The following is a 14,056-nucleotide window of genomic DNA, read 5'->3' as shown; positions in this document are numbered from 1 at the left end:
ACTGTATGACATGGATCTAATAAACTTGGGTACGACATGCATGTAGACTGTACGATGATGACACCTCTTGAATCATTGGCTACAAAGCCAGTTAGTATAGCAGAATAAAATGTCATCAGTATGCGCTAGTGGTGAACAAATAGCTATTTGGATTTTGGCAATTGTGGTTTTTATGTGCGCTAAAAAAAGAGGAGGAAGCGAAAGAAAAGATTATGGACGTGGTCATGGCTAGGGAAAAAAAGGCCAACTTGGCGTGCCAATTTTGCAAATGGAGCTTGAGGTAAGTAGTTTTAAGTTTTAGAGCGTTTATCAATACGCATTTCACGTTGCATTTTTATTGGCTACTCAGTGGATGTAGGTCGTAGCAGCAAACACACTGTGAGAGGATCATGCTACATTTCTGACACTGTCAGAAAATGATCACATGGAGGCTGTCTTTGGTCGCAAGGCCGTGACAATGTACATCTTTGAGCTCTACGAGGACGCGACTATTTTACTACGTTAATTACGTCATGGTGTGGATGCACCTTGATTTCAGACAGATTTCTAAGTCAGCGTAACGGTTTAATGATCTACAACAAAATAGAGCAAGCTTTGCTGACAACTAAGCCAATATTTAATTACTACAATAGTAATTTCTCGCTATATGACATAAAAAGTGGGCAAAGTAGGTCAAAAATGTACATTTACACACAAACTGACTACCAACCGCAATTTTCATACGCCATATTTATTTTTAGCTCAACTGTCATGGAATGGAACGCACAGGATTGTGGGATATCATAGTCAGCGAAGGATTCATCTATGCTGCCTTCAAAAATGCATCAGTTAATTGGATTCAGATGTGCCTTGTTTCCTACCTCCGTATGCTGCCTGCAACAATTGTTTAATTAAGGTTTATATATATAGTTTCCATGACAGAGTTCAAGATAAATAAGTTTCAAATAATTATCAAACAGCAAGCACAAACCATGCAAAAGCGGCAGCCCTTCGGCACACTCAGTGTCCGAATTCATTCACATGATCCCTCAGAAATCATTCTAATATGCTGATAACTATATTTGCATTTTTCTCAAATACATTTTCAAAAATGAGCATATGTTTGTTGTCCAAAAGCTGGCCTGTGCGGAACTGCGTACAGAGTGAGTTCCACTTCCTCTCTCACCTCTCTCAGCGTCTCCCTGACTCGTCCCGAGTGAGAGGTCTGGAACATGCTCAGAATGGATCTCTTGATGTTGAGGGTCCACACCTGCTCAGCCTCCTGTGGGCAGAGCTTTGTGACCTTTCCCCCCTCGAGCGAGAACCGCAGGGGGGTCTTCTCCAATGACTCTCTGAGAAATCAAAACACCAGATGGACCTTCAACCTCTCAACACTCGTCCCATCCATGATGAATACAGACTAACTCTAGTGTGTCAAGAATTATAGTCAATGGCATGACCCTCAACCGAAGTACTATGTTTTTTAATAAGTTTATATCACTCTGATTAATTCTGACACCTTGAGCCAGATATAAAATAACAGTGACTTTACAATTTTTTTGTAATAATTGGATGCAAACACAGAAAAGGTTTAGTTAGAAGAGCATGAGTGAGAAACTTTGAATTTACCTTGTGTTTTTCAAGCGTAGCACCGAATTGTCTCTTTTCGATGAGCTATGCTTTATTTGTATGTTCCTCAGCTATATATATAAAAATGGAATAGATTAAACATAATACATAAAAGGCATTAGTATGTGAATAACGGCTATTATTTTAACTATTATCTAAGTTTGAATCAAAAGCCCTGTGTCAGTGTCCATTAATAGTCCATAAAAGTTATAACACTCTAAAAAATATAAATATATAACTCCCTTAACTGTCACCCCAATTTTTGTGAATAGACGTGAAAATGCACTATCCAAACTTAAACGGTTGTAATTCAAGAATGCTTTGGAATATAGATCTAAGTTCGGTCTTGTTTTAAAGAAGACACTCAGCAGAGAACTACTAAGTGTGAAAAAGTTATGGAAGTTTAAATTTACTGTAAATCAAATGTATTTTACTAAATCTTGTATTTTATTTTATATAAAATATATTTCACTAAATAATTTGAGGTTGATCTCACAAAAATTGAAGTTCATATGAGATAGTCCTAAAAAATAGCCACCGAATGTCACGTACATTCCATTGTTTTTTTTTTTTTTTTTTTTTTTTTTATGCATTCTCCTGTAACAAATTAATAAATTTTCACTTCTATCACAAAATATGGAACCTTGAGACTCAGACCTTTACGTCGAAATGTGTTTTGTCAAAATTAGTAAAGGTTTTGATTGTAAAGTAGTTAAAATACATTTTTGTAATATGAAACCTGACAACGCCCACTAGGGGAGGAGCCTGGTAAAAGAATTAAAAGTACCGGTACCATGGTAACGCAATGTCCAATTTCAAAACGTTTTTTCACATGATGATTTTTGAGTTCGTGAGCTTTCGATTGATACCTAATTCATGATGATTACTAAAATATGTGATATGAAAAAGGCGATAAAAAAGAGCGCCAAGCGTCCCACTAGCAGGACGGTGACAGTTAAGGGGTTAAAATCTCAGAAAATATCAATTAATTGATTGTTTGAGATTGGACATACCTACATTTTTTTAAGTAGATTCACATTACTCATAAATATTGTTTTATTAAATTGGCTTACTCAAATATTTGAGATTTGAGTTGCTTAACTTGTGTCTTACAGTGTACCAATTTGTCATGGTACCAAGTTATTCTGATCTACTTAATATATATATATATATATATATATGTGTGTGTGTGTGTTTTTGTTGTTGTTGTTGTTGTTGTTTACTTATATTTACCAAATTCATAAGGTATATTTCATTGATTTCTTGGCTTTTACTCAATATTTGTAAGTGTAAATGTAAAAATGTTTCACATACAATTTTTTTAAAAACTACATCATAGTTTAAATTTTTAGATGTTTGGATGACAAAATTGCATGCATAACATGACTGACATAATAGAACATACCTTTAATATCATTTCTGGACATCCTGGCCGGACATCAATGTCAACAACACAATCCAAAGCTAACTGACTGCTTCCTGAGGAAGGACCTTTCCAGGCACTGGTTATCGTTGTACTGTATCTATAGGTGTGCCTTTGCCCTTTCTGCACATCTGTACACACAAGTCATATATGTGTGGGTGTGTGTGTGTGTGTGTGTGTGTGTGTGTGTGTGTGTGTGTGTGTGTGTGTGTGTGTGTGTGTGTGTGTGTGTGTGTGTGTGTGTGTGTGTGTGTGTGTGTGTGTGTGTGTGTGTGTGTGTGTGTGTGTGTGTGTGTTTATTTATACTTTAGGAACAAATTTGTCCCCAAAAGTGAGCTAAATCTGACAAAACATCCATTTGGTGAAATCCTTAATTGTACAAATTATAAAGTAAATACTGTTTTTGCAATTTTTCATTCTTAAGGAATAGCAAAAACATATTTATCAACATATTCTCTTACCAGAGCAAGTAGACTTGCAAAGTTGACCTTGGTGCAGTTTGTGGCAGTCAGCTTATAAAAACATAAGCAAGTTAAAAACCATCATTGAATGCAGAAGTACTAACACTTACACAAAACTTTGTAGAGAAGCAATCATTTAGGCTACTTGACCATTTTATATTAGTCGAAATATTCAAAGGAGTATATTAAAGAATAGGATATTAAACACTTACCACTGAAGAAGATAAGCAACATAATTAAACAGAGATTTTGGCACGATAGACAAACCGGAGACATAGCCATAAGTGATTGGATTTAAAGTAATGCCACTTATAGGAAGAGACCATTACTAGGAAGGCATAACCACATAAGTGAATGGATAGATGTTGGGTTAAGCCTTTGTAAAAACCCACAGGACATTCAGACACCAATCAGAAGACAGATGCCCACCAGGGGACCATCCAGCTAACAAAATCTGGCAGCATACCGATGGACATCTTGAACTGAGTCTCTGCCTTCTCATAACATGCTCACGGATTTGGCATGGCTTGAGCATTGAGCAAAGTTTTACCTTTGAAACGTTTAATTATCATTTCATTATTTGAATTACAATGTTTGTTAAAAATTTTGCGTTTAAAGGGAGCCAGGCAATCTGTAAACACTTAAATACTCTCTGTTACAAAGGTATCATGAAAAAGTGTAAACAAAATGTGTATCATGATTTATGAGTTAAACATCACTTACTAGCTTTTTTGTGTACAGTTACAGTATATTCAATTTTACAACCTTGCTGCTATGACAAGTCAATGCTGAAAAGCTTTAAAGCCATAAATATGACTAATATGGTTTTAACAGATAAATGAATGTAATTGTTTTTATTAATTGCATCACATTTGTGCTTTAAAATCCTCCAAAGATGTGCCTCATTCACTTCCATTGTAAGTACCACAATTTTTACCATATTTTTAAAGAAAATAAGCATGCCTTCTGCCATCTGATGAATAGTTTATACTTTATAGCAAGTAAAAGCCCTTTAGTATAATTGTAAAAACGTCCCCCTTCAGGTCGTGGGTTGTGTGTCTGATTTTTACCACAGTAAGTGAAAGAATAATATGAAACCTGACACCGCCCACTAGGGGATTTTCATGTTTTTGAGTTCGTAAGCTTTCGAATGATACCTAATTCATGATGATTACTAAAATATGTGATATGAAAAAAGTGTGATACTGCTAGCAGGACGGTGACAGTTAAGTGGTTAAGATCTCTGAATATCACTTAATTGATTGTTTGAGATTGGACACACATCATGCCTAAAAATCTGGTTTTAGTGGATTCACATTACTTATTGTTTAATTAAATTGGCTTACTCAAATATTTGAGTTTCTTAGCTTGGTTTGAACATATTTGTTCTGATCAACTTAATTTGTTTTACTTATATTTCCCAAATTCATGAGGTATTGATTTCTCTGATTTTACTCTTAATGGACTGAAGCAACAATACTGTGTGTGTGTGTGTGTGTGTGTGTGTGTGTGTGTGTGTATATATATATACACACTACTGGTCAAAGGTTTTAGATCGGTAAGATTTTTTATGTTTTTAAAAGAAGTCTCTTCTGCTCACCAAGGCTGAATTTATTTGATAAAAAAATAAAATAAAAAATAAAATAAAGTATTATTGTGAAATATTATGACAATTTAAAATGACTGTTTTCTATTTTTTATATATTTTAAAAAGTAATTTATTCCTCAGATGAAAGCTGAATTTTCAACATCATTACTCATTGTCACATGATCCTTCAGAAATCATTTTAATATGCTGGTTTTATGCTCTTATTTTCAATGTTGAAAACCGTTGTGTGCAATTTTTTTTTTTTTTCAAAATTCTTTGATGAATAGAAAGTTCAAAAGACCAGCATTTATTTATTTTAAATAGAATATTTTCTAACATTATAAATGTCTTTACTGTAACTTTTGATCAGTTTAACTCATCCTTGATGAATAAAAGTATTGATTTATTTGATTTATTTCCCCCAAAAATAAAATTTAAATTCTTACTGACCCCAAACTTCTGAACGGTAGTGTTTAATGTTACAAAAGCTTTAGATTTCAGATAAATGCTGTTCTTTTGAACTTTCTATTCATCATAGCATCATGAAATAAAAATGTAAATAACTGTTTTCAACATTGATAATAATCATAAATGTTTCTTGAGCATCAAATCATCATATTAGAATGATTTCTGAAGGATCATGTGACACTGAAGACTGGAGTAATGATGCTGAAAATCCAGCTTTGATCACAGGAATAAATTACACTTTACTATATATTCACATAGAAAACAGCTGTTTTAAATTGTAATAATATTTCACAATATGACTGTTTTTGTTTGTATTTTTAATCAAATAAATGCAGCCTTGGTGAGCATAAGATACTTCTTTTAAAAACATAAAAAATCTTCCCGATCTAAAACTTTTGACCGGTAGTGTGTATATATATATATATATATATATATATATATATATATAGGTGTTACATAAAAAAAAAAAAAAAAGATTTTTCTGACTATTGTTTCATATGTCAGGCTTTACAATTGTTAAATGTCTAAATATAAGTGATAGTAAGAGTCAGTTCACTGAAAACAGTTGAGGAATAGAAAGGCTTGTCCTCAACTTTGGCCCCATCTTCTGGGCTAGCTGTGCAGTGAAGCACATTAATAAACAAAAGCTTGAGTGCAAGTGCAAAAGTCATAGGTTTTTTTTTTTTTTGCAGTAAAAATCTTGAAACACTCTTTAAAAAAATTAATTCACAAGAAGCAAATAAATAGTTTGATCAACATGGTGTGTGTGTGTGTGGGCCCCAAACCTTTCATGAACAGCACACACACGCACACACACAAACTATCTACAACGCCTTTATTTTCACTGACCTACTAACAGTATTCCATTATTCCTTTCAATCCTCCAAAGCGCTACCTATTTTTCCACAACACATTTCACTGTATGAACTGTTGGACAAAAAAGGGAGGAGGCCATCATGCATGATTCACAGCATCTGTTGGGGCTTTCAGGTTGCCCTACTTCATCTATAGTGACTCTCTATATCTCATAATCATGGCTTTTCATGGCTTGTTGCTCGCTGTAATACTCTGACACCAGACTCCATCTGGTCTTGGGAGGAACGGCTGAAGGCCTGTATTGATGAACGGGGTCTTAATCTGCTGGGGTGTTCATTGTGCACTCTGATGACACTAGTTTATGGCAAGAGGGTGTTGTTTAGAAACTGTAGAAACTATTTCAAAAAGCTGAGGACCTATATTTTAGGATTAGAGTGCAACTTCGTGAGAGATGAGTGAGTGTAAACAGGGCATGTCGTGACCAGCCTCCATCTTAGTAAACTGAAGAAGAAAAAAACAGACCAAAATTTAACTCCATGAACTAAATCCTACTCATTTCTCCATTAGAGCTGTTTTGTCTTGAAGATTAGGCTTCAAAATGAAGAGGACACCACCTTCCACATCTTCATTTAGCCTACGATATAACGTCACCAAATGATAAGAGTTCATTTGAGTAGTTGTTATTACTATTATTAATATGCACTACTCGAAGCAAACTGCACTGTGAGCGGAATTTATTTTTTCTTATAATGTCGTTTGACTTATAATTAAATGTTCTCTCTTTGCTCCACGCCCGTAGGCGCGTCAGTTCACCACGTGATTCGGGTGCGTGTTTCTCTTTGCATGCTGACGACTGGAAGGAAGATTACGAAGCCTACTATGGCAAATGTTAGTGTATGAATATTAATTAAGTCACTCTGAAGTTGCTTAGTAACCTTCCTGGTCCCGCATTATAACTAATATTTATGAGCTCGCCATGATTCGTGTATTCGCCTGCTTAAGCCACGCCTATTTACTCACGTCTGCTTTTCATCCAATCCGTTAAGACTACCGGGCGAACGGCGCGTTACGTAATTAATATTCATTAGCCAAGCCTTCTCCGTAGTAGGACTTCGAAATTCGCTACCGGGGGCGTGGCGTGGGCTTTGCCGGTTTCAGCAGCAGACACAATGAAACGAGGGGCAATGTAGGACACCACGTTGGGGCTTGAAACGCAGACACGTCGGTAGCGTATTATTTTTTACTTCTTTTGGATATTTTATTTTTTTTATCGTTCATTTAATTTGTTTTGTTTGTATTCATCATAGATAAATAGCAAAGGTCGCTGCTGCTGATGAGAAAAAACAACGTGTTGAAAGTCTTTGGAGAAGAACCGCACGGGCTCAGGAAACGAGGCTCTCCATCAGAACTTTTGTTGTGTCGTTAAACGCGGTCGCAATAAAAAAAAATATAAAAAAAATGTCGTTCGCCTATTCGGATTATCTGGCCGCTGAGTGTCTGGTGTCGATATCCAGCGGTCCCGTCCTCCATCGACCCACCCCGGTGTCTGGTGCGGCTCAGGCCCCTCCTCAGGGCCTTCCTGCCGGGGAGCCAGACGGGTCGAGCGAGGACAGGGAGGTGCGGGAGACGCTCCGGTTAGAGGGAGCCAATATGATGACGGTGGCGGAGATCCTCACCGACCTGCACGGCAAGTTTCGTCCCATGTCGGCCTACTCCGAAAGCAGCAACTCGTCATGCGGAGAGAGCGGCTACACCACGTTGTCTGACTCCACCACCCCGACGCCGACCATGACCCCCTCTGCCACCCCTGTCCCGGGACAGTACAATAACACTCAGCAGTTTTGGGGAGGAGGGGGTGCACCCCGGTCCCCCACCAAGCGTCACCCCTGTACTTTCGACGGGTGTGACAGGGTATATGGCAAATCATCCCACCTGAAAGCGCACATCAGGACCCACACAGGTAAGCTGAAGCACATGGGAGCGGATGGACGCTTACGCCGCAGGCATCATTACCATTAATTATACACGTAATATATTTGTGTGTACACGTAACGTTATGTACTTTGAATATGCGCATTTATGCTGTCCTTGTCATTTTAACTTGGATCGTATGAAATGTATACAGTTTTATAAACTGCTCATAGTGTATGTATTCGTTTTAAAATTCCCTGCTGGAAGGGTTTAACCATATTATGGGTTGTTTTATTGGAGCTCACGGTTAGAGTAACTTTTAACGGTCGGCCGTTTGTTTGTTGACTGTTGTCAGGGGCTCCCTCTGTCAACTCTCACTAACCGCTATGAATAGAGATAATAAACGTGAATTTGTGGATAATAATGTAATTCACTTCTCGTTAGTTGAACAAAAGAGTGAAAACTCCCAACTGTGGCCTCCGAACAAAGAAAGTTTATGAACAAAGGAAGGAGCGCGTGAGGGAGGACGAGTATAGTAGTAGTATAGTGACGAACCTTGTATTTGCATATGAACAGAGCTCGATTACAGAACGCGCGCGTGCGCGGTTCCCATGTTAATGCACTTTCTGTTATTTGACTAAAGCTAAACGAGGCATTTAAGCCACACCTGGCCTCTCTTCATGATGAGCTGTTCAAAACGGTCTTTATCACTTGCTTTTGTTCATGAATTTAGTTTACTGTTCAGACAAAGTGATAGTTTTTAAACAGAACACAAGTGCAGGACCTTGTATAGTAAGATAAACTAGTAGGCCTACAGTTACTACACTAAGAAAATGCAAGTACAGATAGCTACTACACTTAAGAAATCATTAGTACACAGAGTTAGGGTTACTTTAAAAATATTGGACTATTCCGTTACAGTTTTAAATTACTTCATAAAGTATTTAGTAACATAATCCAAGCACCGCAATATGAAAGTAATGTAATCTGATTACTTTTGGATTACCTCAAGGTCACATATGTAAATGAAGTCAAGTGAAAAGTTATATTTAGGAGAATAATTGTGCATGCACCAGTATGGCGACAGAACCAGCTGTCAAATAGAGATATCAACTGAATTCGCTGTTAATATAAATCATCCACCCACCGCCTACTCGAACCTGTGATATTCTCTGATTTAAATATCTGCACCCAATCGTCACATTACAAATATTCTAATTCTCAGTGTTAAGCGTGATGATAGGGCAACATATTATTGCACTGAAGTAGGCTGCTTTTAAATGACATTTGGCTATTTAAAGTAAAAGTTCTTCTTTGGCCAAATTGCATTTCCTTAATAGCCTAAACACAGGCTTTACTTCTTCAAACTTAAAATTGTCACTGTTTCCGTCACTGAAAATTCCTGAACACACACACACACACAAGAAATTAAATGCGCTCATCCTAAGCAAAGGCTGGATATAGGCTTAATGTGTTTGTCATATACAGCACTTCACAGCCATTACATATCACATACTCATCACCTGATTTGTCCTGGTTACTATTCATTAAAATAGTTAAAACACACAGTTATTTTCTTTCCTTTTGTTTTTAATTCTCCTTTTTGAAATTTCTCTCGGATCTGTTTATTTCTCTCGGATCTGTTTATTTCTCTCGGATCTGTTTTCAATGTTCAATTATTCGAGATTTTGATTTTAGGTCATATCGTCCAGCCCTACAATAGCATTATTATCAAAATACTAATTTATTTAGTTTTAAGTGAAACCATTATAATCCTGATAGTATTTAATTTTTTTTTTTGACGTAACTGTAACAAATTAGTTCCCAGATTTTTGTATCCTGATTACGTTCGCCGTTACATGTATTCCGTTACTCCCGAACCTCTCTTCACGGGACCTGCCACAAAAAAGTTATTGTTTTTGACCCATGTAACCTAGTATCTAACAAATAAGTTTATGACGCCAACATTTTAGATACCAGGGAAATTTCACAATGGCAATTTTTATACCACAATTAAAACCTAATATAATGTTTAAACTTATGTTAATTACTCACCAAAATTAGCATTTTGGATTCTCTTTCGTGTCTTATCGATCTTGATTGGTTTAAAATCACTTGAATTCTTAAACTGACAAAACATAAAAACACATGCAAATGATTAACTTTCGTGATGGCCTGATTGGTTCTGTCGACTGTGACCCTGGTACAGTATGTTAATGATAGCTGGAGATCAGTTACAGATTGCAAATATATGATGATGATGACATTTTTAGTTATTTGTAGTGTAATCTATTCTATTACATTACACAATTTAGTTAATGTATTCTGAATACTTTTAATAGGACAGTCTTGTACCATATTGAATAAAAATACAAAAAGTTATCCACAACATGAAGGGCATTAAACATTACATTACATCAGGGTTTCCCAGACTGGGGTTTATGAAGGAACTGCAGAGAGGTAGGGAGTTTAATGAAAAGCTAATAATTCATTAAATCATAAACATGTCAAATAAAAACTAATCAACAAATGCTAAAAAGATTAAATTCTTTATTTTTGTACCTGCATGTCACTAGATCATTAATCGGAATCAGAGAACCATGAATGTCCGAATGTGTTCTTAAATTATTGACTTAATTATTAAATATATAAGGTGAAAAGAGGTGTGGCTGACAAAAAAAAAGTTTCTGTTTACCTGCATTACATGTAATTATGAAATTATATGAATTTGTGCAATTTAATGTGATTTAAAGCCAAAACCCTTCCAAAGACATAGTTATTCATGGTTAAATGACTGAGTGATAATTCAAATAGTTATTAAAATGCATTCTTCAGGAGTTGGTTAGATGTGCAATGTTGAGAAAACATGAAAAATGAAATGATTTCTGTAAATTCAGTGGCAAGTGTCGTGTTGCCTCTCCTTTTTCATGTAATGACGGTCACTTGATTAGTGTCTGGCCTTTGTGTGCAATTTCACAAATCTAGAAGACTTTCTGCATGTAGTATAATAGAGTGATGGGCTTTTTTAGAAAGTAAAAAAAAAAAAAAGAATTAGGGAGAATCAATAAATTATGAATAATTTACTAACATTGTGTGAATATGTAATCATGTAATCAATAAAAATTTAACTACAATCTGATTATCAATAGTGTCCGGATCATATTACAGTTTTTGAGTCACGGATCAGATCATTTTTCGATCAGCATGAAAAATAAATAATTTGAAATTGACAAAAACACTAATTACAAGCATAGATAAATACAATATAACAAAGTTACATATAAAGAAAGGTAGTAGGCCTAAATGTAAAATAACACTACAGTGTTCACTGTATAAATTAAATTTCGATTAATCTTTGTTAAAGCTGATTAATCTTTGATTAACATGAATGACAGACAGTATGCATATGTACATTTGCAATATTTTGATTCGTTTTTTTATATATCGTGCAGCCCTAGTTGCTAAAAAAACTAGTATAGTAGCTGTCTGAGGTTCATCAGTTAGTATGCTTTATATCTAGAATAGTAGATAGTGCAGGTGCCAAGCCATTGCTTACTTTATAGTGCACTTGTGTATTTTATACGGCGTTAATGTCGTCTAATGAGTTGTGGATCGTCCATGTGCTCTGTCTAGGTGAGAGGCCCTTTCCTTGCACCTGGCCCGACTGCGAAAAGAAGTTCGCCCGTTCCGACGAGTTGGCCCGACACCTGCGCACCCACACAGGCGAGAAACGCTTCCTGTGCCCACTCTGCGACAAGCGCTTCATGCGCAGCGACCACCTCATCAAGCACGCCCGCCGGCACCCCAACTTCCACCCCTCCATGATCAACCGCAAGGGTTCGGCTCAGGGATCCGCTTCGACCCAGCCCGCCGCCGCCGCCACCGCCTCCTCAGAGTACGCCAGCACTGCCATGTAGACCCCTGCCTTCTGCACTGTGACCACCGTCTCTAAGACACTGCAGCTTACTCGATCGCCGTGCATGCTGGGATCCTTTTAAGCTCAGTCCTCACTTCCACAGGCCAAAAATGAAGAACTTCACCACGTCTTCCTCCGAACCCCTTCGCCCAACCAGTGACGACCAAAACGGGCGAAGGAGACACAAACGCTCAAGCACATTCCCAAGTCACGTGATTAAACGATCACATGACCGACAAGTGACGGCGAACGCAGCATTGGTCTTAATTTGCTTGCTTCGGGTGTTCTAGATTCATCTGAAATGCCGTAATGGCCTTTTTTGGGTGCATGCAGACAAAATTGCTACCAGCAGCACAATGTTTTCCGTCGGCCATCGTTGTTGTTTCACTTGTCAGCCATGTTTTTGAAATTTCCTAAAGGATATGTCACAGTTTAAGGGAAAGTTTACTCGTTCTTTGGTCTTTTTTTTTTTACAGTCGTTCCATCTATCGTCGAAAATTTCGCACAACCTTGTTTGTCATGTCTTTTTGTATAGCCAGAACGGCCAACCCTCTCTGGTTTTTGTTGTCCACACATGCTGTACGACGCAATAGCCAGGTTCAGTTGCAGAATTATCTCAAAAGTATTTGTGTGTTACTCATGAATTAGTCACGCATAACACATGCAGTGACTTTATGCATTCTTATAACTCCTCGGCTTTGCTAAACCTTGAAGTTGTGATGTCAAGTTTATCCATTCCTTAAACGAATTATATTCTTGACCACCTTTGAAACCAAACAACGTTATCGATTGAAACCGAAACGGCCAGTGAGTTTCTTCCGGGTAGAAACACTGCCTGCAATGCCGCATTTCCACATCGCTTTCCCTACTGAAAATTGTAATAAGTTATTGTCATCTTAATTTCCTTTCGTTTTCTATTAGTAGTATAAGCATGGCAACTGAAATAGTAGGGTTTTTTTTTTATTGTTAATTTTATTAGACCATGCATTTGATATTATTATTATTATTATTATTATTATTTTCCACTTGGAGGAACTCTTTTGTTTGGCCATGTAATGTTGATACATGTAGCAATGTGTTTAATAGTAATGTGGATACGTGTAGATAAATATCTATGCTTGCAGCTTCAATGGTAAAGATGTTATATGAACTACTAGAAGTAATACACCTTATATTAGGGGTGACAGTACACGCTTGAATAGAATAGTGCTGCTTGTGTGCGAATGTGTGCGCGTCACGTTCGTGTGTGTGTGTGTGTGTGTGTGTGTGTGTGTGTATTCACGCGGGAGAGCCCGGGAAACGATCTCTCTCCAAAACTGTCCCGCCCGCGGACCTCTTACAACTATCTCAGAGAACAAAAAAAAAAAAAAAAAACACATCAGGAAACTCAGAAAGCCTTAATATACTTGTTTTGCACCATTGTTTACTGTCGGATATTTTCTACAGGTATGCCGTCAGGCGTCGGTCTTCTCGACTAAAGAAATACACATGCAATATTGCACTTTTTTTCTTACTGGTATTGTCAATAATGCTAGTCGTCTGCTAGTGTGATGGGTTTCACTGCATAGATGCTACTGCATAGTGCTCAACTGAACGAACACTGTGGAAGGGGATAAAAACCTGTCACGATAAATCGATACATTTGTCTTGTTGCGCACCTTCGTCTGAGTGCTTAAACCAGTGTGAGGAAAAAATGGACTTGATTTTTGTGGACTTTTCACTTTCGTTTGTATTTTGCTTTACATTTTGGAGTGTAATGGATGCAAAAGCTCTGAACTCAGTTGGTCTGGTATCAAAACTACAGCTTTTTTAAAATGGTTCATCATACCGTTCTTCTAATCATGCAATATTCAGAGTGCTTTGAG

General features: G+C 36.9%; 1 protein-coding gene and 1 long non-coding RNA gene across 3 annotated transcripts; one reads left to right on the top strand and one right to left on the bottom strand.

Annotated features, from left to right (window-relative positions):
- Positions 1-1,241: 1,241 nt before the first annotated feature.
- Positions 1,242-3,070, bottom strand: LOC311292797. Its single transcript, XR_014627803.1, has 3 exons — positions 3,014-3,070; positions 1,609-1,679; positions 1,242-1,331 (listed from the first exon to the last, which is right to left on the bottom strand). It is a non-coding gene; the product is annotated as an uncharacterized lncRNA (long non-coding RNA).
- A 4,425-nt stretch (positions 3,071-7,495) lies between these two features.
- LOC311292232 (Krueppel-like factor 9) lies at positions 7,496-13,569 on the top strand. 2 transcript variants are annotated; one of them, XM_084411840.1, is made up of 3 exons: positions 7,496-7,585; positions 7,672-8,324; positions 11,909-13,569. In XM_084411840.1, exons 2-3 carry the CDS (start codon positions 7,823-7,825, stop codon positions 12,190-12,192), a joined length of 786 nt encoding a protein of 261 aa, XP_084267966.1. In that variant the 5' UTR covers positions 7,496-7,585; positions 7,672-7,822; the 3' UTR covers positions 12,193-13,569. The 2 variants fall into 2 exon arrangements, with proteins under 2 accessions (XP_084267966.1, XP_084267965.1); XM_084411839.1 differs by having other exon boundaries at positions 7,509-7,589.
- The last annotated feature ends 487 nt before the right edge of the window (positions 13,570-14,056 follow it).

Source organism: Rutilus rutilus, assembly GCF_951802725.1.
Source record: "Rutilus rutilus genome assembly, chromosome: 6".
Lineage (NCBI taxonomy): Eukaryota > Metazoa > Chordata > Actinopteri > Cypriniformes > Leuciscidae > Rutilus > Rutilus rutilus.
Note: the sequence above shows the minus strand (reverse complement) of the source record. Positions and strands in the feature narration are given on the sequence as shown.